The sequence below is a fragment of the Poecilia reticulata genome, chromosome 8 (assembly GCF_904066995.2).
Source record: "Poecilia reticulata chromosome 8, P_reticulata-male-v2, whole genome shotgun sequence".
Taxonomy (NCBI): domain Eukaryota; kingdom Metazoa; phylum Chordata; class Actinopteri; order Cyprinodontiformes; family Poeciliidae; genus Poecilia; species Poecilia reticulata.
In genome coordinates, this window is record NC_088837.1 from 8,239,694 (window position 1) to 8,265,064 (window position 25,371).

Below are 25,371 nucleotides of genomic sequence, written 5' to 3' on the forward strand. Positions count from 1 at the left end.
TATGTCATGTTTATGACAGCGTCATGTCAGTCTTATTCACACCACATTGAATAAAATGTTACAGAAAAAATATATTTCTTTAAAGTTTTTTTTTTTTTTTTTTAATTGCTCAAAGTTGGAAAGGTGGCCGACAATGCTGCGTTAAAGTTCCTCCAAAAACTCCCTCTAATCCTAAATCCTGCATGAAAAACACAAACACAGTCTGGCACACACACAACAGATTCATTTTGCTTCGTTAATCTGTTACATTCCCTTCAGTGGCATTTAGAGACCACTAACGTGAATGGGGACATGTGGGATAAACCTGGCTCTCCCAGGGAAACCCACACCAACAACTATGTGTTGGATGTTTTTTTTTTTTTTTTGGAAGATGCAGATGTTTCACAAGTTGCAAGTTTCGAAACATCTGCATGTTTCAAAACATGCAGATGTTTTGAAACATGCAGATGTTTTGAAACATGGGTTGCAGGTTCTCATAATTTCACCGAACCTGCAACGCATCAGACGTGGAAAAGGTTAGTTAGGGAAGGGAGGGGGATGTGTGGGAATTGTACTGTAATGCGATTATAATGATAAGTGTTGGAAATTATGTGCAAAATGTGCGAATGATGTGTGAATTTGCGCCAACAGATTTGACAGCACCATGGAAGCTTCATAGTGGGATTGTGTCTGTGTTCCCTTGTTGGCTCTGTGTGATTCTCTCTCTCTCTTCTTCATTTTCTTCTTTATGGCAGGAAACATGTCTTCCAGGCGTTTTTGCACATTTTCCAACTTGATCTTTTCATCAGCAAGCTTGTTTCGTTCTGCTTGGTGTTTCGCCTCGGAGATTTCTTTTTCCTTCTCCAGTTTTCTGCAGCTGTCCTTGAGGTTGTCCATGCTGACGATGACGTAATCCAAGAACTTAAGCCTTTTCAGAAAATTCATATCTACATTCATCATGGCTCCAAGGTGCGCTAGAGGATAATCAAAACCCTGGATCAGTTTCTGCCAGTCCTCGTACTTGTCCCACAGCTTATCCCGCCTCTCTGTCGTGGAATTCCTAATTGTCTTAACTTGGTCCTTAAAGTTCTCGATGTTTCTGGATAACGTGATGAGGCATTCCTGATTCTTCGTGACTCTTTCAACTTGCTTGTCGATCAACCTGAGTGCTTGGAATATATTGAAAATGGTCGTTTCTGCTTTATCCTTTGACGTTTTGCTGTCTGCGTCGTAACTCTTTGACGACCTCCTTCCCGCGTGGGCTTTCTCATCTGACTCTGGACTGGACAAATGTCGTCCCGGCGTGCTGATGTCGTCCATGCTTTTGGCCCTTCTTGCTTTGCTCTTTTGCTTCATCTCTGTGGTTGGACCTAAAGACTTTGAATCATGGCGGTCTGTGGTCTTAGATTTTCTCTGTCGGGATTGCCGTCTCTCATCTGAATTAAAATTGACCGGTTGCATTCCTGGCTTGTCGGTGTCCTCCCAAAATTTGACGTCTTTCTTCCTTTGTTTTGTCTGATCCAAAGTTTTGGATCCCCTGACTTTGTGCTTCATCTTCCCATTTGCATCGAAACTGTCCCGATACCATCCCGGCATGCTGGTTTCCTCCAAACTTTTGACTTCTCTCTCTTTTGTTTTTTTGTGTTTTGTCTGTTCAGTCTTATCATAAGTGTCGAGATTCATGGCTACACTCTTCGATTTCCTCCGTTGGTATTGCTTTTTACCGTTTAAATTGCTCTCCTCCACTTTTCTCCCTTTGTTCTTGTGAGATGTCTGTCCAGACCGATCCAAATTTTTGAGTTCTACGTCTCTGCTGTTTCGTTTCAAGTGTTGGGAATGTCTTCTCTCCTTTGGAACAACATTTGTTTCATTCGTTTCTGCGTTGCTGGTTTCCGTAGAAGTTGAGCTTTCTTTTTGACCCATGTTTTTCCGTCTTCTTGTGTTGAATTAGCGGCTTCTGTTCAGCAGTGGTCTCTGGTTCAATGACTTCTGCACTGTGCCTCTGTTACAAAAGGCATTGCAGATTCTGGCAATGACATCATCTCTTACATCACTGTCAAATCAAAGCAAGGGAATGGCATCAAGGGAATGACATCATCGGTCACGTTCCACTCAGGCAACTGTAAACTACACAAAAAAAGAACATAACCCTGCCCTTCAAAATAAAATCTGTTTAATGGCCAATGACCACATAAGTTCTGCACAGGTTGTTGATATGAATAAACATGTGCTGCAAAAAAACAAAGTTAAACCATCATCTAAAAACCTGTCTAAACAGTAGGGGAAAAACGTTCAATACCGAAAAGCTAACGGTGTTGCTAACATTGGTATGTTTCACCCACAATAGATATGCACGTATTACATAAAACATCAAGTGTTTCTTTTGTTTTAAATTTTTCTTTTGAAAATTGTAGGGCATACAAAAACATTGGCTGTTGACCAGCAGATTTACAAAGTACCAGGGGTGACTTAAAACATCCATAGAAATGATTAGGGCTGCACAGTGGCGCAGTTGGTAGAGCTGTTGCCTTGCAGCAAGAAGGTTCTGGGTTCAATTCCCGGCCTGGGGTCTTTCTGCATGGAGTTTGCATGTTCTCCCTGTGCATGCGTGGGTTTTCTCCGGGTACTCCGGTTTCCTCCCACAGTCCAAAAACATGACTGTTAGGTTAATTGGCCTCTCGAAATTGTCCCATGGTTGTGTGTCCTGTGTGTCTCTGTGTTGACAGACTGGCGACCTGTCCAGGGTGACCCCGCCTCTCGCCCGGAACGTTAGCTGGAGATGGGCACCAGCAACCCTCCCGACCCCACTGAGGGACAAGGGTGAAAGAAAATGGATGGATGGAGAAATGATTAATCTTGAACCTGTCGAAAATATTCGTTGCATAAACAGCTTTCTTGGGGATATATTTGACATTTGAGTCATAAATAAGAAATTCTTGGAGGAAACATGCAACGTTTGGTTTGGAGTTCGTCTATTTGGCTTTACAAATCACGTGTTTCGTGTAATACATCAATACCACGTTGTCAATAAAGTTTCGAGAACGCCAAAACAACGTCATCGACGTAGCAGCGTAACGTAGCAGTGCGTTCAGCACGCGCGCGTGTCTTTTGAATGCAGCAGTCAACACAGCTTCAACCACGAGAGGCGTTTTCACTCCTGTGTTTTCAGGTGAGAGGACGCAGCGGACTGAGCGAGGCCTGTAATTTTCCTCCGCCGTAGCGTGGACGTAAAAAAGTGGACGTGGTTTGCAGGTTAGGATGATGTTATTCCGTTAAACTTGCTGCAAACAGATGTAGTTACACGCACAGTTCTTTCTTGTTCGTTAATTGCTGGGATGCTAGCCGTGTCGCAGGGCAGATTACTGGAGCAGTAATCTGCACGAAACTAATATTTCTTGTTCAGCATCTGGGAAAAACATGGAATTTTCCAGGCGTGTGAGCAAGTGTGAAACAACAAATGTCAAAAACATGTGCCTTTCGAAGCGGTTTCCTCCATTTCAATTGTCCAACGTAATGTAAAATGTCGGAAAATATTGGTAGATTTTCCTAAATAATGGTTTAAACTCCCAGAGGGCGTTTCACAATTCTGCTATATTGAAATTTCAACCGCGAATCCTGCTTGTTTATCTAACGTGAGAACGAGAAAAATCACAGCTCTGATTGAGATAACAGTCATTTTATCCGAAGACATAATTAAGACTATCTGACAGCGATTAAGGTCTGAAACTGAATCAAAATCTAATTGTGCTCATCTTAACTTTAAAATCGGTGAATTATCAGTAATTCTGGGCAGTTGTGATCACTTTCATTTGTATCTATGAACTTAAAAACTGGGGATATTCAACTTGTGAGAAATGTTTGGCATGAACCAAAACTTCACTCATGACTAAGGTGTTTTTTTTGTGTGTGTTTTTTTTTAGTTTTCCCAGACTTCTTCCTGAAATAGTTTCTTTACATCCGACGCCAAGGCGGAATATCGTTTGGCAAGAAAATATGTCGAAGAGAAAAAGGCCTTTGCTGAAATCCTGTTGTGTGCAAGAGGAAGCGGAAGAGAAATCTGGGGACAAAAAGTTTGGCTTAAGGCAAGCAAGAGCTAAATCTTTTAATGCGTACAGTAACCAAAGTGATGGGAAGAAGAAGATTAAAGACAATGGCACTACAAAGCAAAATGGTGAGTTTTATTTCAGTGTAGGTGTTATATTTTGTCTTTAACTTTTTTTATTTGTTTTGGGGTAAAACAAAACAAAAAAAAAGCCCTACCACGCATTCACAGTGTAATTATTTCACAGTTAATACACATGTTTAATGTTCTGACAATGAATGTAGAAATAAACTGTTGTGTCATTTGTGGCTTTTGTCCTCCTAGGAATCTGGTTTGTGACTTGTGAAAACAAAGAGGGAGTTATGGATATAGAGAAGCTGAAAAAAGGTGAGAAAAAGAAGCGATACAAACACGCAATTACATTTTTTTTTTCAAAATAATATGTATGAAATTGTAGAAGAATATCAGTGCGACTAGGAGTGGGTGCCGTTTGTGATGTTACACAGCCAAATATTAGCAGCAATAATTTGGGTTATTTGGCCTGTCACAGTTCCGAAGTAAATGCGTAGTTAGCAAGCCAAATATTTTGTTTTGTAGTGAGCTAGCTAAATATTTAGGTATGCAGTTGGCAAGTCAAATATTTAGCTATGTCGTTAGCAGGCTAAATATTTAACAATGTAGTTAGCAAGCTAAATATCTCGTTATGTAGTTAGCAAGATAGTACCAAACTTATCATTTATTTCGCAGGCTAAATATTTAAATTAAATTTGAATATCCATCCATCCATTATTTAAACACACTGTGAGTGGGCCTGGTGTCTACCACGATCTATATAATCTATGATTTTGGTCTGATTTTAGGTGAGAATTGCATAGAGTTTCAGGGCCTGTGGTTTACCCCCCCTGCCTTTGAGGAGTTCGCAGGAAGAGGAGCGTGCAAAAAATGGAAAAACAGCATATGCCATGAAGGAAAACCTCTGACCCACTGGTTTGCGGTAATTCCTGTTTTTTTCCCCTGTTTTGTCAACTTAAATCGATAAAGTCTTAAACAAAAGTTGATCAACATGTGTTTGATCTTACAGAAAGGTATTCTGTCCACAACTGGATATCAAAGAAGAGGAGCTGAGCCTATGAGGGTATTGTAGCTACACTTAGCATTAGCGAAACGATTTATTCAGTAATTGTGTTTATTCTGAGTTTAACTCATTCCTAATTCGTACAACAGAATGTTAAAGATTCATCGAAAAAAATGGAAAACAAGCCAACAAAAAGCATCCTCAAGTTCCAGGGATGTAAGCGCAGTAAATATAAGAGATCTTCCTCCTTGGTGACCCAGAAAAGCATCTCTCCAGGAGGGTTGACCCCCTCAGCAGAGGCAGCAGTACAGCCTGTACAGGATCCTCAGCGAGGTCATAGTAAAGATGACCACCACCAGTCAGACAGTGACAAGTTTCTGAAGAGAGGCCAAAGAAATGGGGATGATCCGGATGAGAGAAATGATGACCACCGTATAAACTCAGGAGACGCTGAGGATGAAAATAAAACGGCCAACGGGGATGTGCCTGCTGATGCTGATTACCCCGACAACCGCGGCGACGCCAGAGGTGACGTTTCCTCAGAATGTAAAAGAGCTCAATATGATGAAATCAATAAAGGAAAAACTATTTAGGGAAACAAAATACTGTTAAATTACATTGACGTTTGCTGTCATGTGTTAAAATATGAAATAATTTATACTTCTGAATGTTTCTTGTGTTTTGCAGAACGTCCTGAGGACTCAGACGCTGCCAAAGCAGAGGAGCAGGAGATGAAGAAGAAAAACAAAGCGATCATCAGAAGGCTTTCAGAGGTACAGACAGTAGGCCGCATGCAGATTGTTTAAATGCAAATTTCGTTTCAAACACATTTTTATATGTTTGAAACAAACAGACAAAAAGTTTGCAGTTGACCATCAAATCGATTGGAAACAGGGAAGTTGCTCTGTGAAGAAAATAAAACTGAGGGGAACAAAATAGCGAGAGTGACCTCAGTGAGTCAGAGGTTTACATACATCATGGTGGCAGCATGTCGGAGTAGCTCTGATTCGTCCTTGCTGCTGACTTTTGTTCTGAATTTTGGTTAATTTTTTTGTTTGTTGGTTTTTTTTACATTCCCTCGGCTCACGGCTCATTCTGTGTTTATTTACAGAGGTCGAGATCCTGTAGGGCGAAACGGCGTTCAAAAGGTTTGTGAGTGACTCAAGTAACTTCTCAAATCCTCTTCATTTAAACAAAGTAAGTATTTTATTGTGCTGCTTGTGAGCAGTTAGCTGGTGTGAGCCTTTGGAGGACAACGCTCAGGTTGAGGAGACTGAAGGCGTCGCGGCCGTCGCTGAAGGAAACGACTTGAGCAACGAGAACCTCGGTGCCTCTGCGGAGCTCGTCGTTAGTAGCAACGGTGACAGGACCGGTAAGGCTCTGTTAGTTAAAGCAATGCTTTCATGACTCTTTTTGAAAATATTTATGTTGATTTATTATATTTTGGCATTGCTTAAGATGAGAAAGGTGCAGTGTTGGAGACGAGGTCACCGCAACGTGCAGAGATGACCTCAAGTCCACTTGCCAAGAACCAAAAAAGTGACCCAATGTGTGAGTTCAGAGACTATTTAGATCGGTAATTATTTTTTTCAAGCAGCAGAAACCTTTATTGGATTGTTTTTTGGTTACTTAGCAGGTCTTTCTGATGCACCTGCAAACCTGCTGCTTCCGTTTGTTAACAAAGAGGTTAATGAGAAGGACGAAGATGAAGCCAAACCGGATCATGACGGAGCAGAATTAGAAAGGTCAGAGACATGGTAAGATGAGACGCATTAATTCAGTCAGCAAAGAATGCAAATATACCAAACAATTTATTTATTTTTTTCCTCCTGGAAGCATCAGAGTCTCTGACTGTCCGAATGTCTCAGAGAAGATGGAGGACGGAGCTTCAGACGGCTCCAACGTGGATGCAATGGATGTCGATCAGCTGAAGAAGGAAAAATTAAAGATGCAGCTTAAAGTTTTAAAATTACAAGAGGAATATTACACACTGAAGCTAAATAACTTAAAATAATGACGAGAAAGATTTTGGTGTCAACATTGTAAATGACTAGTTAGCTTTCTTTTTCTTTTTTACATTTTACTAGATAATTGGATTTAGCGAGGATTTTGGAAATTGGCGCACAAACCAAAAATTTTATCAATTCAGATTTTAGATTCAAAATGTGGCTATTTTATCCTTTTTACAACTTTTCTTTTTAAACGTGTTCCACGTTGTACATCACTAATTTCCTTGTCATAAAATGTCATAATTGAAAGTTGCCAAGGAGATGAGACAGAAAGTAGCAATGATAAAGTTTTAAATTTACAGTGAAGTGGAAGAAGTGAGAAGAACTGAGCAGCTTAGAAACGTATCTAACCGGTACCCCACAGTGAAATTTAAAAGCCCTCTGTGGTTTGCCCCGTCTACCTGTAATTCACCCTGCCGGTGAGCAACTCTTTGTTATAAAATCTGTAAATTAAAACACTAATATTTTATCTGCATGCATTCAAGTTAGATGTAATTTCTGCTCCGGTTCTGACCGACATCATTACTTTGACGACCAAAAAAGTTGGTCTCTCATTTCTCCAAACAGCTCTGCAGCGTTTGATTAAGCCTCACTTTTCTTCATATAATCAGTTTGTGTTTTACTAATGATGGTTTAAATACTTATAGTTTTATTGTTATTAAAATCTTTTACGCCGTTTCACAACTTAAACTCTGTTCACTTCGACGTCTTAACATGGCTCACATTCGAACATGGGTTAAGAAAATATTGAGTGATTTTCATTTACAGATTGAAAAGTATTTCTTTTTCTAATTCCCAAACATGATTACCAGAAGGTCACCTCTGAAGGTCACCTTTCAAGGTCAAGGTGTTATTATTATTATTAGCAACTATAAGTGCAAAACTAGCAACCAATCCTGGAAATGTGAAATTTCTAATCAGTTTATCTTACAGATTTGACAGAGGTGTTTTCAAATACCATAGTTACAAACTTACATTTCATGCTTTCAGCTGTTTTGACTACATTTTGCATTTGGTGCTTTTCCTAAGAAAGTCTCTGTTTCTTAGTATACATGTCAAATGCTGCTGTATTAAGGTCTGTCTCAAGTTTTCTACCAAGTTTTCTTTTTGCTATATTAAACAATTAACCAAACTTCCTGTTCCTGTTTTATTCATTTTCTGCAACGACACCTGAAGCACACAAGTAGTGACTGATGATGCGTAAGCATCTGAAGCAATGACGTTTTAAAAGCGTCTGTTTTTTTTCTGTCTGAAAAGTAGATTTTTTATTTTTTCCCCTTGTGCCAGGAAACATCTGGTTTCATTTTTAACTCTTGGATGTTGTTACACGTCTCTCGGCTCTGCAGTGTTGTGGTTTCTTCATGAATCAAGAGTCTCTTAAGTTCAGGCATGCTGTGATCCGCCTCGTTCTCGGAGGAGGAGGAAGACGACGTGGGGCGTGTCTGCAACGGAAGTTTCTGTTTTCAATTCTCCCGCTCATCGATCGCAGCAGAGGGAAGACGTTCGCTGTTGATTTGTAAGTTTTTTTTTTTAGTTTTTAAGACTTTTTTTTAAATTAATGTCAAGTTTGTTTTTTTGTAAGAACCACAGATAAGTGAGCTGGACCAATGTGCAGGAGGGAAATCATTTTGGTAGCCGCTTGAAAACAAAATACTCATCCAATAGAAGTATCTGTTTAAAATGCAACTGTTTTAAAACTGTGAAGAATATTTAGTAACTGTTTGGAAGGAATGGAGCAGACCGGTGACAAAAAGAGAGTAAATTACATTTTGATGACAGTAACAAAGTTAGCTAAAGATCCTCCTGATTCGTGGCTTTAAAGGAACGTTGGCTGCAAGACAGTGAGTAGAAAAAGAAACTTCCTCAATCCTTTTGACAGTTGCTCTAAATTTAACGGGCTGCTTAATATGTCGTCACTGAAACGTTTCAGGTCATCAAACGAATTTCTAACATCAGAGAGGGAGAGAGAGACCTGAGTCGATACAAAGAGTAGATTTCAAATTCAAAAATACTTTATTGATACCAAAGGGAAATTAAATAATTTAAATTATTTAACTTTAATGATGATTAAAGTTAAAAGGGAAAAATATACAGAAAGCCACCTGATGTCATCTGAACATATTTGAAACATGATTCGTCAAATTATGACTTGTTTGAGATTTACCACTTCCTGTGAAAAGCAGAGGTCGGTTTCATCAAACTCTTCCGGACCTGATCGGTGCCAGACCCACAGAATCTTTGAACAAAACCCGTCTAAAATTACAACATAGAAAATAGAATAGTTTAATTCTAGAGACAGTTTGTCTATATTTTTGACTTTGAGAGTTTTTCTTTCTCTGCGCTGCGCTCAGCTTGTATCAGATAAACCAGCAGCCGCTTAAATCCAATTAATCCTAATAATAAAAGTCAAGGATGAGATATAACTGAAAAAGTTAGTGCAAATATACAACATTCAAATTTCAGAGGAATTTTTAATTCAAATCCTGATGGCACATTTACTTCCATACAAGGATATCTGGGTCTACTATCAAGGTACGTATTTACTGAACCATTAAACATTTACTAAAATATTTTTACTAGTATATGATAATTATTTTAAACCACAATAAAAACACTTTTATTTTATAAACAAATGTAATCTTGTGAATTAGTCTACCTTTTCTTTTAAAAAAGGCTCATATTTTCAGAAAATAAAGAGTAGATCAAATCGCCAGCTTGTCAAACAAACGGCAGATATAAAAGTTGCATAAAAAATAACATTGTGGTGACTATCAAATGTAATACAAGTCTAAGATCTCTATTTTCAGGATGAGGAGCAAAAAGCAACAATCCCTCAAGGTTTTTTGTCTTTTTTTTTTGTTGTTGCTCATGCTCCTTTACAAGTAATAAATCTAAATGAGAAATTAAAAAAAAAGTCCAACATGATGCACTTATATCAAGTTTTTTCTTTTTCTCATTTTAATGATGAGACTAACACTCAAGAAGAGGCGTCATTCAGCTGCCTTTGTATTTAATTTGTACAAATTATCCCCTCATCCGTGTTTAACCTGCAGCTCTCATACGGCGCATTGGTTCGAGAAGGCCTCCTGACTGGACCTTTAAAAGAACAAAGACGGCCTCCATCAGTGTGAGCGGTTATTTGCTTCACTGATGGCTGTTTGCAGATAAACCTCCAGCCAGTCACGGACTGCAGCTCGGTGGTCCCGACGAGGACCGCCTGCTTCCCAGAGGCCGCAGATGTGACAGCAGGATCCAGATGTGTCATTTTAGAGAGAGGAGAGGAGAGCTGGGACACGGGACAAAAAGCTGCAACAAAATCATTTCCTGGTGAAGGTACCGAGTTTTCTTCTTCTTTTTTTAATTTTTATGCTGGAATGCACAAATGTTTCATATATTTTACGAGACGTGGACCAAAAAGAGTTTTATTTATCACCAATACCGGTAATGGCACATAAAGGCCCATCTGAGTAACTGGATCTACTAAAAATGTAAATAAAATATGCTGCAAGGTTCCCTTGAAAGACGCATTTGTTTTGAACGGTACAGAGAATAAAAGCATTTCGAAATGATCAACATTAGGTTTTCAGCCTTAAACACTTTAATTGGGTTTGAATGTGATGCATGAACAGCAAAAAAAAAAAAAAGGAAAGAAAATCAGCAAGAGGTGTGTTGACGTTTTCACAGACCAAAAACCAGCATATGGGAAACCATGGTTATTATTTTTTAACAGTAGGAAATAAACGTTCAAAGTATTTCTTGTGTCCAGTGTTACAACATCACCTTTGATTGTTAGAGACATTATCGCATTAATGAGTTTAACAGAAAACTTTCCCTTCACTAAGATGTGCTGTTTTGCATCCATGTTTAAAACAGAACTCCATTAAAATGCACCAAAGTGTGAAAACTTGGCGATGTTTTCACGCCCCGGTCCTGGACTGCATCAGGACTTTACAGGAGGTGGTAGTTGTCAGATACCGACTGAGAAAAATTGAGAGTTTATAAAGAAAGAGGGAAAAAAACCAAAAAAAAAACTTCTTTTGCATAATGCACGTTTTCCTAACTTTACTACGATCACTTGTGATATCCAAAGAATTATTTTAGAAACTGTTACAGTTATGAAATTGTTTAAAAATGTACATCTTATAAAAAGGATGCATGAAGGGTTTTCTGGTGTGGGGAAAAAAATGAATGTTTAAAGTTTGAGGAAGACGATGAATGTATGTGATTTGCTAAAGTTCAGTTTAACCGACACTTACTTGATCAATTTGATTGATCAAGTAAAAAAAAAAAAGAAAAAGTGAGACGCCTCCACCTCTTTCCTCTTATCTACATGGCAAGTCTGTAGTCAAAGTCCACCTGCTTCCTTTGCTGTTTCTCTGATAAACTGTTAGATGTGACGTCGTTCTGCCCCACCGAGTGCTGCTTCCATCTATGAGAAACATTTCTCTGGTTCCTTTCTTCGTCTGATGTTACATTTTTTTGAAGTTTGAAACTTAAGCCAATATAGAATAAACTATATAAAAATATGTTTTATCAACAATGCATTAAAAACTTGATAATTGCAATAAATGTAACCATCTGACTCGTCACAAGGAAACCGAGCAGCGAAACCTAAAATCTTGAAGTCTGAGACAAAAGTTCACTATGGGTATTCATTGCATTTTTAAAAAAAAATATATTTCATGGAATAACCGGTTATGTTTAAATTTCCTTTGATTTCTAAACAGTTTCCTTCTCAAGACAGACTGCAGTGAGTAAGAGGAGAAGATGAAGAGGAGAAGATCTTCGCTGCGGTCCAACTCTGGACAGGAAGAACGAAGTTTAGACACAGAACATAACCTGAGAAAAAGAAAGAGCATCAACTATCACGATGAAGATTATTATTATGAGGAAGAAGACAACTGCAGCCTGTCACTAACACACGAAGGTATCCGGTTTTTAAATGAATCCACGCTCCAGAAAGCTAACGCGACTTTAAGCATTTAAAACCATATTTTATTGAGAGAGCAAAACGTTTGTATTCGCTTCAATTGCGGAGGAATATTCGGGAAACAAACTGGCTTTTCTGTCTGCTAGATCGAGAATGGTGGCCTGTAAGCTGTGGGGACAAAAAGGGGACGATGGATGTCCAAAAGCTGGCGAAAAGTAAGAACATCGAGTTTGTGTGAAATGATTAATCGGATCTCTAGCTGAAGGTGGCACGGTTTAGTGGAGAAATGACTTTTTTAGTGGATTTTTCAATGTTATGTCAGCAAATGAGTGAGAAAAACATCCTGTCATGTAAACTTTAAAAGCAAATTCATTCTCTATAGACATCATTGGCTTTAAATGCCTTTTTGATTGTTTTTCCACGTCTATTTATGATGCTTCGCTCTGCAGGTGAGGAGTGTATCGAGTGTGAGGGCCGCATGTTCACCCCGCCTGCCTTTGAGAACTTTGCAGGAAAAGGCTCATCTAAAAAATGGAAACTCAGCATAAACTCTGATGGAAGACCTCTGCAACATTGGTTTGATGTAATTTATGTTTTTTCTGCACCCATTTCAGTAAAATACTGTTTTTCTTTTCATTTAATGAACATCTTCCCTCATCACAGGAAGGCCTTCTGGACACTGAGGGATTCAAAAGAGGGACAAAGACGTATAAAGTAAGTGAGCAACACTTGGACGCAAAAACTGTGGGGTTTTTTTCAATAACGGTATTTTTTTGTCCAACAGAAGAAAGGTAAAACATTTCAGAACAACGGAGAGAAACCAGCTCATAATTTAAGACGACGCGACGCTCAGTTAGCTGGAGAGTCGGGAACAGAAGCTACAGACGACTCTGAGAACGACGATGGGATTCCTTCATGCTCCAAGTTATGGAGGATGGAGGAAGAGCGAGAGAGAGATGAGGAGCTGGATGAAATGGAAAACGATGAGGATGATAACAATAAAGGCGCTCCTAAAGGTAATGTCTTCTTCTTCTGTTTTGGCTTTTCCCTTCAGGGATTGCCACAGCGAATCATCTGTCTCCATTTAATCCTGTCCTATGAATCCTTCACCTTCACATCAACTAACTTCAACTCCTCCTTTTTGGTCTTCCTCTCAGCCTCCAACATCAACATCCTAATAATTGTCTCTCCTCTGAAAATGTCCGACTCTAAAGTATCTAACTGATGTTCTCATTCCTGACCCTATCCATCAACATCTTCAGCTCTGCAACATCCAGTGTTTTCTTCCATTTCTTCTCTCTCTACACCAAACTACGGAGCCTACAACCTTAAAGTCCTCGACCTTCTTCTCTTCTTCTCCCTGTAGCGTTCCACTTGTGCCCATCTCGCATGTATTCTGTCGGGCTTAAACCGATCTTCGTTAATTTTCCAGCACGTCTTCACCTCTTTAGCTTTTCCTCTACCGTCGTCTTGCTCTCATTGCAGATCGTAATGTCATCTGCGAACATCGTAATCCTGTCTAACCTCATCGGAGGAAACAAGTAGTGGCTTGGAGCCCAGCCTTGATGCACTCCTACAGCACACCTCACTGCCGTCTCACAGCTCTCCCGAACCACTCTTTGCCACTCCAGATCTCCTCTTGCTTACATGGTTCCTCTCTTTCTCTTAATCTAAGATGCACTGCAGCTCCCTCTGCTTCTCCATCAGCGTCTATAAAACGACGTACTCTTTCAAATCATCCAAACAAAATCTGTTCCTTCAGTCAGAGTTCGTGTCGTAACTCCTGACCCATGATGGATCTGTTTCAGAGCCTGATCCGAGGTTGATCATCTCAACACCTGAAAAACTCGCGTTGCAGATGAACTCGATTGTTCTTCTCCAAAGAATGTCGATGGTAAGATGACCAGCTGACCAGCTGAATTTATCCAAAGGTTTTCACATCATCGCCCAGGTTTGTGACCGCGCTCCCGGTTGCCGAGATAAATCTCTTTCTCTTTGAAAGATTTCAACTTTAACTGTATCATACATGTAGTATGATACATGTATCATACTACATGTATGATACATGTAGTATCATACATGTAGTATGATACTACATGTATGATGTAGTATCATACATCATACATGTAGTATGATACTACATGTATCATACTACATGTATGATACATGTAGTATGTATCATACATACTACATGTAGTATGTAGTATGTATGTAGTCCATTGTAGTCCATTGACATGTAGTCAATGGACTACTTCCAGTAGTCCATTGACTACTGGAAGTAGTCAGACTTCCAGTAGTCAATGGAAGTCTGACTACTGAGTCAGACTTCCATTGCAGCCCGATGGCAATAATACAGACATGGGATAAAGAGCCTTCTTCATCTCCATGAGAAGCCAAAGCTTAATGATCTAAAATATTCTCACACGAACGGATCAGAGGAAGAATTGGTTATATTCATACAGAAAAAAAGTTTGTTTCTGATGTGAAACGAGATATTATGAAGTACTGATATGCCAGCCGATGTTGGATTGTCACCTGCGAAGGTTTTCTGTTAAATCTGTTCTTCTCTTCTGTGTCATTTATCAGACGAGGAGTCGCTCTCAGACCGCCGCTGTGGTTCGTCAACTCAAAGGTTTGTAAGTGTTAATATATCCATATTTTCACAACCTTCTCATTTAAACTTGTTTTAAATGACAATTTATATGATTGATTACATAATTTTACAACCAGGATCTAGCAATATGTGTGAAAACGGTATGAAAACAGCGAGCGCCGCTTAGCTGGAAACACAGCTAGGAGTTGCTCAAGTGGTTAATTTTCTAAACTACAGAGAAGTTATTGTTAGCGATGCACAAATATTAACATTTGGACCAATGTTGATATCCGATATTAATGCTGCTGCTATGGCAGCATTTTACCAGTATTTCATCACGTTTTTTTATCCGATTAATCGATTAATTGTCAGAGTAATCAACAAATTACTACATTACTAAAATAGTCATGTACAACAGCCCTACTACACGTGTTGGACGATGAAGATGCAGAACAAACTCTGTATACAATCCACAAAGCAGCTGCTCTCATGTTGGCTTACTTAAAAAACTAGCAAAGCAGCTCTGTCTCACCTAAGAAACTTTATGCTCACAAACAACCACAGATGTTTCTGTTCCTTCTGTTGAACTTTTACCCAAACTGTATATTTGTGGAAAATAATATTTAACTGGCTCTGACTGTTTTTGCCAGAAAAGGTCATTTTTAAAATTATTCCTTTGCTTTAAAAGACAATAAAATGGGAGATTTGATCTAATTTAGTATTCACTTACGTTTTTAACATCTTGAGGTTTTGATGGTTTTACGAGATGCTCTGGTGAAGCTAACCTACATTTTCGCCCTTCCTGATAAATTGTTCCACCTGCAGAGCCACACATTATCATATGTTACCTCTGGGGTTCTTAAGTTCCTTTATTTAAACCAAATTTTCTTTCCCAAAGACGATGAGGAAGGAGGCAGAGATTCAGAGATGAGTTACTATGACAAGACAAAAAGCGGTGAGAGAGAAAACCTGGAGGAGGACAGCGAGGAACCAGTGGAGAGTGAAACGGCAGACGTGGCCACAAACACTTCCCCCCAACAAGAACCGGTCGAGCGGAAGAGCCACGAATTACTGAGTGAGTACACAAACCAAATGCAAGGTCAGTGGAAAAAGTTTTAGATTTGCGGCACCTACAATATTATAAGTTTGCAGGTCTTTCCGCTGAAACTTTGACTAGTCCGAGCTCATGTGACAATCACACAGATGTGACCTGCTTGGACCAATTCGAACCACAGACGATGTCAGAGACGAGGTAGATCGAAGGGGTTCGTTTACTTTGATCAGCGGTGCCATCTGAACAGAATGCCTCACGACTTTCCCCCTTTCCCTCCCAGAAGCGTCTGCGATTCGGACAGCACTCGCATCTCGGACAAGGTGGAGACCTCAACGTCGGGGGTCTTAACCGGGTCCGATGTGGACACGATGGACCTGGACCAGCTGCAGAGAGAAACTCTAAAAACGCAGCTGGAGGCTGCAAGAGAACAAACGGAGGCTTCAAGAGTGCAGAAGGAATATTACAGTTTGAAATTACGTCTCTTACAAGGTCAGATGAAAGCTGGTCGCTTCAGTTCGACGATGTAGGATGTGATGCGACTTTAACGAACTCTGGGAGGGATGAAGCATTTTCTGTGACAGGAAATTACAAACAGATGAGAATTTTATCATCAGTGTCGAGAAAAGATTTCGATCATCTGTGGAATTAAACTGGGATGCCGGAGAATAAGATAATGTGAATAGACATTAATTTTAACGGGTGTTATTTGTTTTTATATGTAAATAGAATTGTATGTAGAAAGAGGCTATATTTTAAGTTTTCTAAAGTATCTTACTTTTTTTATTGATAACATGACATTTTTCTCACCATCTTCCTGTTACATTTATTATAATTATGTTACAAGATGGTTTTCTGACAATGTTTTATGAAGTTTCTTTGTGTTTCAAGGTGGAAATAAAAATTGAAGAATGTTAAAAAAATTTTTGTCAGATGTCAGTTGGGACAATTCCCTCATCTTTTCTAAATAAAAAAAAAAAAAAGTCGGACGTACATCGGTACCCAATTAATCCAACAACTTTCACAAATTTATCGCTTTGAAAAGAAAAGCTTCCATCTTTAAAGAAATCTTTTCAAGAAAAAGCTCATAAGAAACAGAAAAGCAGTAAACAAATAAAGGGGAAAAAAACCTGCAGTGTAAAATTTTAATTTACATTTCATCACATTACGAACACAAACTGGAATGGATCATATTGAGATTTTATTTTCTGTGTGTTACTGTAGAAGGAAAGGAAAATCAAACATGGTCGCCAACATTTCCCACGAATAAAACTCTGGAATGTTGTTTTCTGCATCTTTTACACTCTGCCCCCTTTTGCTCTGATGCTCCAAAAGAAAATCCGGTACCAAGCATCGCCTGCAGACATCGTCTTACAGCTGAAAGTTTCACACAGTGAAATAAAACTCAGAAAAGCAAAAGACCAATAAGTTTTATTGCAAGTTGTTGATACAGTCAAAAAAAATCAACAACATCCAGCAGTTTATTTGTACACTCTTATTTACAGATTATCAGTTGTTTCTAACGAACTCTTCCCTATTCAGCCATTTTCTCTTCATCATCGTCATCATCTTTTTCCATCTCCTCCTCCTCCTCTTCTTCTTCCTCTTGGTTGTCATCTTCATCAAAGTATTTGTCCTCGGCGTCTCGGCTGACGATGTCCAGGTTATCGTAGTCGGGGTTGTTGTCCACCTCGCTGAGACACAAACACACGCACACAAACGTCTCATTCTAAAGTGCTTCATGTTCATGGGGTGACATTTTTTACTGAACTTTTCAGGAGTTACTTTCACTGTTGTAAGCAAATTTCATCAAATGTTCTTTGATGAAAATATTCAAATTCAACAAAAAACGTGAAACTCGTAGATCGTTTACATTCATTGTGGTGATGCAACTGAAGTGTTTACTTCTGAGAGTTTTGATGATTGTAGCTCACAGTTGAATAAAACCAAAACTTTAATTTCAATAAAAATTTTAATTTAGACAAAATGTTATTTTTAAACAACTGGATTTTCTGAAAGTACAGAAAATCCAACAAATTGGCTCATTTATCAGATTACCTTTTGAAAATTTACAACTTTTAAAAAGCAATTGAATATACCTTTCATACATTTCCTCATTTAAATTCTTTATTTGGTGATGTAATTTTCTAATTTTAAATGTTTTCATTAAATCTAAATTTCATTAAATCTACCAAACTTATCAGAAGTTACCAGATAAATGGCCCACCATTTTTCTGGTGGGCCACCAGGGGGAGCTGTGGAGGCCCTCAGAAAGCTGGAGGGGAAAAAGGCAAAAATAAATAGACCGACTGCACTGAAATTTTTTAATCATATAATTTAATCTGTTTTTTGAACTATAAGCAAAAATGTAAATGTTATTTACCACGCTCGTTTCTGATTGGCTGCCAGTCAAATTCATTAAACTGCTTTGCTACTCAAGCTAGCATAGCAAGCATGAAACGGGTAAGTTTCTGACAGGAAGAAAACTGAAGGTGCTAAACGAGTGTATTGATTATTGATTATTGAAGAGTGAATAAAAGTAAAGTAAAAACTTTCCTCTACATATTTTGCTGGATCGTCTGGATTTTCCCCTAACAGAAGCTGTTTGAGGCGTCAAGGCATGAAAAAGTTTGGGACCGAATTTGGGTTGTCGTATTTAAGTTTCACTTCTTTATTATTATTGAATTGTAGAAATAAACTACATTTTTCATTTTATTCTCACTTATAAATGGAAAAAAAAAAAAAAAAAGGAAAACAACGTTGCTCACTTTAAGGGAAGTTTCTAGAAGTTTCCCGCTCTCACTGTGACCGACCTGTAGTTGAAATCTTTGTCTTTTCCGTCTAGGAATCGCTGATGCATCTGACTGATGAACTCCTCCCTCAGCAGAGCCTTCTCCTCTGCAGTGGGCTCCCATCCCTTCTGCTGGACTCCATCATCTATGTAACAAACGTCCAAGCAGCCGAATTGAGACGGGAAGGGGAAGAAAACCTCCCGTATTTTTGGCCGTCCTTTTAGCAGCTCCTTACCGTCGTCATCTTCGTCCTCCTCTTGGGCGCCGTCTTCTCTGTCCTGCTCCTCCTGCAGGCGGTTCTGGATGAGCCTCTCCTGGTAGGAGCTCAGGAGGAGATTGGCGAGCCCACAGGAGCCGCCTCCTTGTCCCTCCTGCACGCCGTCCAGCATGGCCTCCTGGGAGCGCTCCATAACCTGGAACAGAAACCAAAGCCAGCAGGTTTCGTCAGGCTTCCTGGGAGCTATAAACACACACACACACACACAAATATTATCGATGTAAAACCATATGAGTCACCTCTTCATCAGTCAGGAACTGGCCGATATATTGTTCGTACAGCAGCGGCTCCCTCATCCGCATCTGTTCCTCACTGAAATACTCGCTGTCTGCCAGAAGAATAGAAGAAGAATGAAAAGAGGACCAAATGATTGTGATTTACAACTCCGGTTTATTTTTAAATGCTTTAGAGAAACACTTTGAGCAGTGAAAACGATAATTAGTGAGGATTTGTTTTATATATTTTTTATGATTTACCCAGAATACGTAGAAAATATTGAAGAGCCTAATGATAAATAGAAGGAGTTTAATCTGAATGCCTCCATTTGGACTTCATTTCACGTTGGGCTCCCAAATGGACAGAGGCACATACACCTCCAGATTGTGCATATGGACTGGTTATTTCATCTGTATGTAATTTTCTCTCGACTTTTCTTTTTTTCGTTCACTTAGATTCTAAGTGTTGTTTACGTACGTTTCCTATTCTGTCCATGGATTGAAGACGAAAATCGGCGTTAAAAATAGCAGGTACATGTAGTGAATTGTTTTCAACTCATTTGTCTCTGTACTTGGAAAAGCAGTTGTTTCTTTCTCCCTCATTTAACAAAGTCGTTTTCTTCTTTATTCTGCCAAAGTTAAAGCCCTGGAAAATATTGACTTTTAATCATCCCACCATGGTTCTCGATGTATGATGCCAGTTTTTCCTCCGCAGCAGTCCCTATGGTAACCCACGCCGTACCTTTCTGCAGCGCTCTGAGGGCAGCGTAACGCTGGTTTCTGACCCTGGTCCTGCTGGTGCATCCTGCGGGTCGAGTCAGCACCAGCCGGCTGTAGTGCTGGGCCCTCGGGTCGGCGCTGACGTGGGCGAAAGCAGGAAGGTGCTCAGGCTTCAGGTGGCTCTGATGACGGAAGGAGGTGCATCACACAAGAGACGTGACATCAGTAAGTTGAGCTCTTTTTTCTTTTATTTAAATTACTACTGTTATTTATTTGCTGTGTTTTTGTCTGTGAAACAGGAATGACCTCTGCAGGCCTCCTTGTGGTCAGGTTGGACATTTCGGTTTGTTTCATTTGTCCTGAGGATCTGGTGGGACCCTTTGGTGTTTAAAAGCTGCCAATTTTTACTACAGCTCACTGTATTTGTACACTGCAACATTTATACTTTGATATTTATCTATGTTTATGTTTCCCCATCTCAATATTTCAGGACCTTCTGACATGCCATCTCTCTCTTTTTGATATTGCCTCTAACGTGGGTCCTGAATGTCCCAGAGATGAAAGTGTGTTGGTTGCAAAGTGTGTGAGTCGACCCGGAAACAAAAGCAAAAACCTGGTGCTCACTGAAGGTGAAACAACCACCAAACTACAGACTCGTTCTGAAAGTAAGGAAGAAGCCACAACTCCCAAGAGCACTGTGGAAATCCAGATGGAAGTTTATGAATGCTCTCAGGAACAAACAAAAAAATAAAAAATGGAGACATTCCTGGTGGTCAAATGAAGGTAAAATTGAGATATTTGACTAGAGTGATCACCATTCCAAGAGGGAGGCTCATACACATGAAAACAACATCCAAACTGCAGTACAGGAGAGGCTGGATCACGAAAAAGAAACTCGGATCACTAATCAGAGGCAAATTGTCCCAATCCGATCTTTAAAGTTTTCAAACCCGTCCTCACGTTTTGATTGGCAGCCAGAAGACACATAAGGACTCTTCCACATACAGCAGCTGCGCAGCATCTACATGTTGTTCCCTCTTTGCTGTCTAGTCCTGAGTCCCGTTGGCACTTACATGGTACCTCTCCAGGAAGACCAGCGGCCTGCTGCGGTACTGATGCAGCAGCTCCTCCCTCCGCTCCCCGAAGGTCAGCTCGGCCTCTCCGATCTGCTGGCTCTTCACGGGGCTCCCGCTCATGGCTACCGACTCTATCATGGCTCCAACGCAGCTGGGTTCTGTCTGTGGTTAGGAACGCAGTTAACAGAGAAACAAAAAGAGACATCTGAGCAAAAACCCATGGAGTCTCACCGAGGGGTCCAGCTGGGCGACCGGCTGGGTGTCTGTTCTGGGTTTGGGTATGTAGAGGTCGCATGTCTGTAAAGGAGCCGCGGGTTCCTCTGGTAACACCGTCCTCCTTGCGCTCTCACACGGCCTGTGCTGGGCTTTAACGGGAGGGTCGATTTCTCCCCACATAGCTGAACTCCAGCAGGCTTTACCTGAGCAGATAACGCGGTGAAATGAACGCTAACTCACTGCGAGTGCTGTGCCGATGCCAAAACGAAAGAGTGCGTTTTTAAATGTCTACATTCTAACACGAAAAATGTTATTTAATGTTTAGGACACACTACATTCACTTGTTTTGCTAACTGTTTTGGCTGCCATACTAGTCCGTCATGATTATGGTCCCCCAAGTGAAATGTTGGTTCCGTTCTCAGTCGTGTTCTGCCTGTGGCGGCAGCTTTTGTCGCCATCTAGCGGCGGACTGTTGTCTCATCTCGTCATTTTCTTTGATTTTTTTTGATTTAGTACCGTCTGTACTTCCTTGTTTATTTACTATTTATTTAAGACGTTAATTCAAGTCATTTTCTATGCCATATGAAGCCAGAAAATAACAGTATATTAAAATCTAAGAAGATACGTCTGTCAAAACAAGATGATCAAGGGTTGGTTCCCCTTCTGCATTACTGCTTTATCTCCCTCTCAACAGTAGGGGGCGCCGTTGTTGTTGTTTTCCATGAGCCGTGTATTTCACAGCGCAATCTCAGAACGAGGGCTGCAGTAATTATTACATACCTACACTTACAATTGGACTCATACACTCTGTGCTGCATTTCGATTCAAGTCTCCACCTTGAGGCCAGTACACGCACTACAACCAGCAAATCACCTGAAAATAATCTGTTACACATCAGATACTCCCAAAGTCTCACCGGGTGCAGATAAATAGATCCTGGATAAAGCGAAGAGACCAGCTGGTCTTGCTATTTAAACCGTTGGCAGAGAGTACAGAGGTTATGAGATATGTAATGGAAGAAGAAGAAGAAGAAGAAGAAGGAAGAGGGGGCAGGGTGGTGTTGGTTGAGTGTACAGTGTAAGTTAGTCAGGGGTGTCACTTCTAATCACGGAAATCAAAACCAAAAGCTGCTATAGTAAGTGCAGAAGTTTTATTCAGTTTGTTTGATGCTCAAACCTTGATACAATTTAGATTTTATGAAATAATGTGTCTGAAATCATATCTGTGAACTACACATCCAGACTTTTGACTTATCTCTTACAATGCAAGGATTAACCTCTCAGTTGGAATTATGCAAAAAAAATAAATAAATAAAAAATAAGCAGAAGAAAAGCAACATAAACCTGTGGGCTGATTTTATATATTTTGATGAATAATAATTAGTTTGGTTTTAACAACACCGATTGAGTGCAAACAGGAAGTAAGCAAGAGTTTAGGAAACAGCATCAATATATAACAACAGTTTTAAAAAGTTGTGTAGTCCTTCTAGTAAGAACGGTGGCTGTCTCTGTAAAAGTTCATAGAGCGATGTAGCACTCTAAAGCTGTTTAAGATAAAAGCAGCTACATCATATAATAAAATGCTCTTATATCTTTAAATAAAGTGAAAAAAAAATTACGCAGCCGGCAACACACAAATCTAAACAATTTCGATGTACCTCAAGATGTTTTTTCAGGTCATCCTACTAGAAACTACCAAGTCCTTTGTAGCTTCTGACCAGTTTCACTCTGGTACTGCCCTGTATCGTGTATTGTGTCTCGTGTATCGGATACAGGGCACGATACTGTACCTTGTATCGGACCAGCTTCCTTTTACTTGCCAAAAAGGAGCGTCCTGCCACCACCATGTGTTGCCATGAAGATGGTGTCTTTAGAGCGATCAGCAGCGTCGGTTTTCCTTTAAGGAAACCTTCTTCTGCTTGTTTAGAAGATTTACAGGAGTTGGTCATTTCCTGTGCTCATGCTATTATTGATAACTGCTGCAAACAGACAATGTTAGAAAAAAATAAAATAAACAAAATTTTGTGCTAAACAAAGGCTAACAGAAATCGAGAAAGTGGCAATCTTTGAACGTTTTGAATCGAGCAGCTTCCCGTACGGACCTCACAACTTTCCCTAAAGGAACAGCGGACATGTTGTTACTGGAGGAGCAAACGAGACAAATGATCATCAGAGGATCATAACAGCAGGCGGAGGAGGAAGAGCAGCTGCGACTTTGAGCTAATCTGACGCTTGTTTACAGCTTTATCGTGATGTAGAAAAATGACACCAAGCTCTCGCTGTTAAAACGTGGAGCGAAGACGAGGCGTACCTCAGATTCGTGACTTTTTGGGAGATTAGATAAAACAAAAGTCATGACCCATGTGTGATGCGAAACCGGAGAGAAGATAATTACAAGAAGAGCATCAAAATGTGAGATGCGTGGCTTTAACATCAGCAATCTGGTTTCAGACTCTCTAGTTACATTAGATTAATAGGCCGAAGCTTGTTTCCGTACATATCCTGAGCAGTCGTTCATTGTTGAATGTTGTGTTAACGACGGAGCAAAATCTAGTAACTTCATTTGTTGAATTCCCTCCTTGTTCATTTCCTCTTTCAAACACGTCCTCAAAAAAGAAAACAGTTTGAATCAGTTTGACCTCATTTCTCAGAGACAACGAGACCAAAGGTTTCAATGGTCAGTGGATTCACGCCAGGCTGTATTTTAGATGACGTTCTGCGCTGACAGGATGCTGAACGTTCTGGGCCGTTTCCATCTAGCCCAGAACGTTCAGCTGCTTCCCCTGCCGAAGCGTCCCCCAGCTCACACAAACCGGAGATCACAAAAACCTGAAACATGCAGAGACGTGGACCCTTCCCGAGTTATCCAACACACCAGGCGGATTTAGACGTTCAAATATTTTTCATGCAACCATTTTCCCAAGAGAAAAAGAAAAAGGAAAACAAGCAAAAGCACCTACAAACGAGATCAGAGCCCAGAGAGACCGACATCAACAACAGCAGAGAAGCTTTAGACCATCACAGCCTTCAGAAGGTCAAGCTTCATACGTTTACGCTCAATTTGTTCTTTCCAAATTAAGAATCCATCATAAATCTGATCCTCCCTGATGGTGATGGGTCACCGACCGAATCAAGAGCAGCTGCTTCCAGGACATCTTGCTGATACGGCATAAAAATAAACCTGAAGGGCCTGATAAGGCTGGCTGGCTGTTTGGAACACATCGCTGTGTTGCACATTTCTCTGTGCTTTTGTTCTGGCTTTTAGTTTTAAAACTAACTTACAAGTAGCTTTTCAGCGAGATACAAGAGTTTGTTTTGAGTCTATAACTCCTTAATATTAGTTGTTTTTTTTTACTTCAAATGTTATAAGTGGAAAAAATCTGCAGGTGAAACTAGTACTTTTTATCAATATTAAGGAATTGTTGACTTAAACCAAGCTCCTTTATCTTATTAGAAAATTGAGTATAAGCTAATTTAGACTATAAAACACCTGGTCAGGTTTTGTGTCGTTTCTTGTTTTTTTTTTTTTTGTGTGTGCTTCCTCTCTCCTGTAAGACTGAGGAGTTATTTTAGAAAACACATTTAACACAAAACCTTGATAATAAAGTCCCTTAAAGACGTTTTTCTTCTCACTCTCCGCCAACTTTGTTGTTTTTGAGTCAAACCTGCCGATTTCTCTTGAACGCAACACCAACCCGTTGGCCGGATTTAATCCCGGCTGACGGACGTGAAGAAACTACTTGGGTTCTTACCTTGGAAGCGGGCCCTCTCTCACCTCCTAATGCCATGTCATGTTATGGGACATCACCTGCGAAAGAGCCTTAATAACAGAGACAACCGCAAGTGTCAGTGGAGGTGAACGGACGATTCACAAGACCCGGCGGCATGAGGAGGTGACGGACAGAAAGCAACAGAGACAGCGGCTGACCCCATTAGAAACCGACCTGACCCGTGAGACACAGGCAGACCGGACACAAACATCAAAACAGATCATTTAAAGGTCTTAAATGACACAAAACTCCCCCGGTAGATGAAAAATATTCAGATTTCACTGTAAATTGTGGAATTTCCTTAAAAGAAGAAGAAGAAGAAAAAAAAAAACACGACACGGTGGAACACAGCGGTGGCAGTAGCAACGGTTGCTATGACGATATGACTTAAGCAAACAGAAAGTTCTCCTTTCTGTTTACTTTGGGTTAATAACAGACGCAGACCACAGAAATTCCATCAAATTACTAAAAAAAATATTCATTCCATTTTAGCAAAGTAACTTTTACTGAAAAGTTGAGTTTGGGAAACATTATCTTAGTTGTACTTTCTTAATATTTTGACCTCTTTATTTCCCCTTTCATTGGTTTACGTTTGTCACTGCATTAAACAAGTTTCTTTAAAAACAT

General features: G+C 39.9%; 3 protein-coding genes across 9 annotated transcripts; 2 read left to right on the top strand and 1 right to left on the bottom strand.

Moving 5' to 3' along the window:
- The first annotated feature begins 161 nt into the window (after positions 1-161).
- Positions 162-8,237, top strand: LOC103468556 (uncharacterized). 4 transcript variants are annotated; one of them, XM_008415683.3, is made up of 12 exons: positions 162-515; positions 3,900-4,150; positions 4,346-4,408; positions 4,882-5,015; positions 5,103-5,156; positions 5,246-5,624; positions 5,784-5,869; positions 6,208-6,244; positions 6,325-6,468; positions 6,555-6,647; positions 6,733-6,853; positions 6,933-8,237. In XM_008415683.3, exons 1-12 carry the CDS (start codon positions 292-294, stop codon positions 7,108-7,110), a joined length of 1,764 nt encoding a protein of 587 aa, XP_008413905.2. In that variant the 5' UTR covers positions 162-291; the 3' UTR covers positions 7,111-8,237. The 4 variants fall into 4 exon arrangements, with proteins under 4 accessions (XP_008413905.2, XP_008413904.2, XP_008413907.2 ...); XM_008415682.3 differs by having other exon boundaries at positions 164-515; positions 6,730-6,853; XM_008415685.3 differs by lacking the exon at positions 162-515 and adding an exon at positions 3,019-3,148 and having other exon boundaries at positions 6,730-6,853.
- Positions 8,238-8,339: 102 nt separating this feature from the next.
- LOC103468557 (uncharacterized) lies at positions 8,340-16,617 on the top strand. Of its 3 annotated transcripts, none has more exons than XM_081609808.1 (12): positions 8,340-8,621; positions 10,159-10,438; positions 11,846-12,032; positions 12,182-12,250; positions 12,485-12,618; positions 12,699-12,749; positions 12,820-13,051; positions 13,844-13,929; positions 14,622-14,667; positions 15,527-15,703; positions 15,781-15,880; positions 15,963-16,617. In XM_081609808.1, exons 3-12 carry the CDS (start codon positions 11,873-11,875, stop codon positions 16,207-16,209), a joined length of 1,302 nt encoding a protein of 433 aa, XP_081465934.1. In that variant the 5' UTR covers positions 8,340-8,621; positions 10,159-10,438; positions 11,846-11,872; the 3' UTR covers positions 16,210-16,617. The 3 variants fall into 3 exon arrangements, with proteins under 3 accessions (XP_081465934.1, XP_081465935.1, XP_008413908.1); XM_081609809.1 differs by having other exon boundaries at positions 11,850-12,032; XM_008415686.3 differs by having other exon boundaries at positions 8,343-8,621; positions 11,833-12,032.
- A 476-nt stretch (positions 16,618-17,093) lies between these two features.
- Positions 17,094-25,082, bottom strand: ccdc97 (coiled-coil domain containing 97). Of its 2 annotated transcripts, XM_008415696.3 has the most exons (9): positions 24,919-25,082; positions 24,727-24,794; positions 20,991-21,178; positions 20,757-20,921; positions 19,706-19,865; positions 18,988-19,076; positions 18,707-18,884; positions 18,493-18,616; positions 17,094-17,373 (listed from the first exon to the last, which is right to left on the bottom strand). In XM_008415696.3, the coding sequence occupies exons 3-9, from the start codon at positions 21,153-21,155 to the stop codon at positions 17,214-17,216; spliced, it is 1,041 nt and encodes a 346-aa protein (XP_008413918.3). In that variant the 5' UTR covers positions 21,156-21,178; positions 24,727-24,794; positions 24,919-25,082; the 3' UTR covers positions 17,094-17,213. The 2 variants fall into 2 exon arrangements, with proteins under 2 accessions (XP_008413918.3, XP_081465937.1); XM_081609811.1 differs by lacking the exons at positions 24,727-24,794; positions 24,919-25,082 and having other exon boundaries at positions 20,991-21,477.
- Positions 25,083-25,371: the final 289 nt, after the last annotated feature.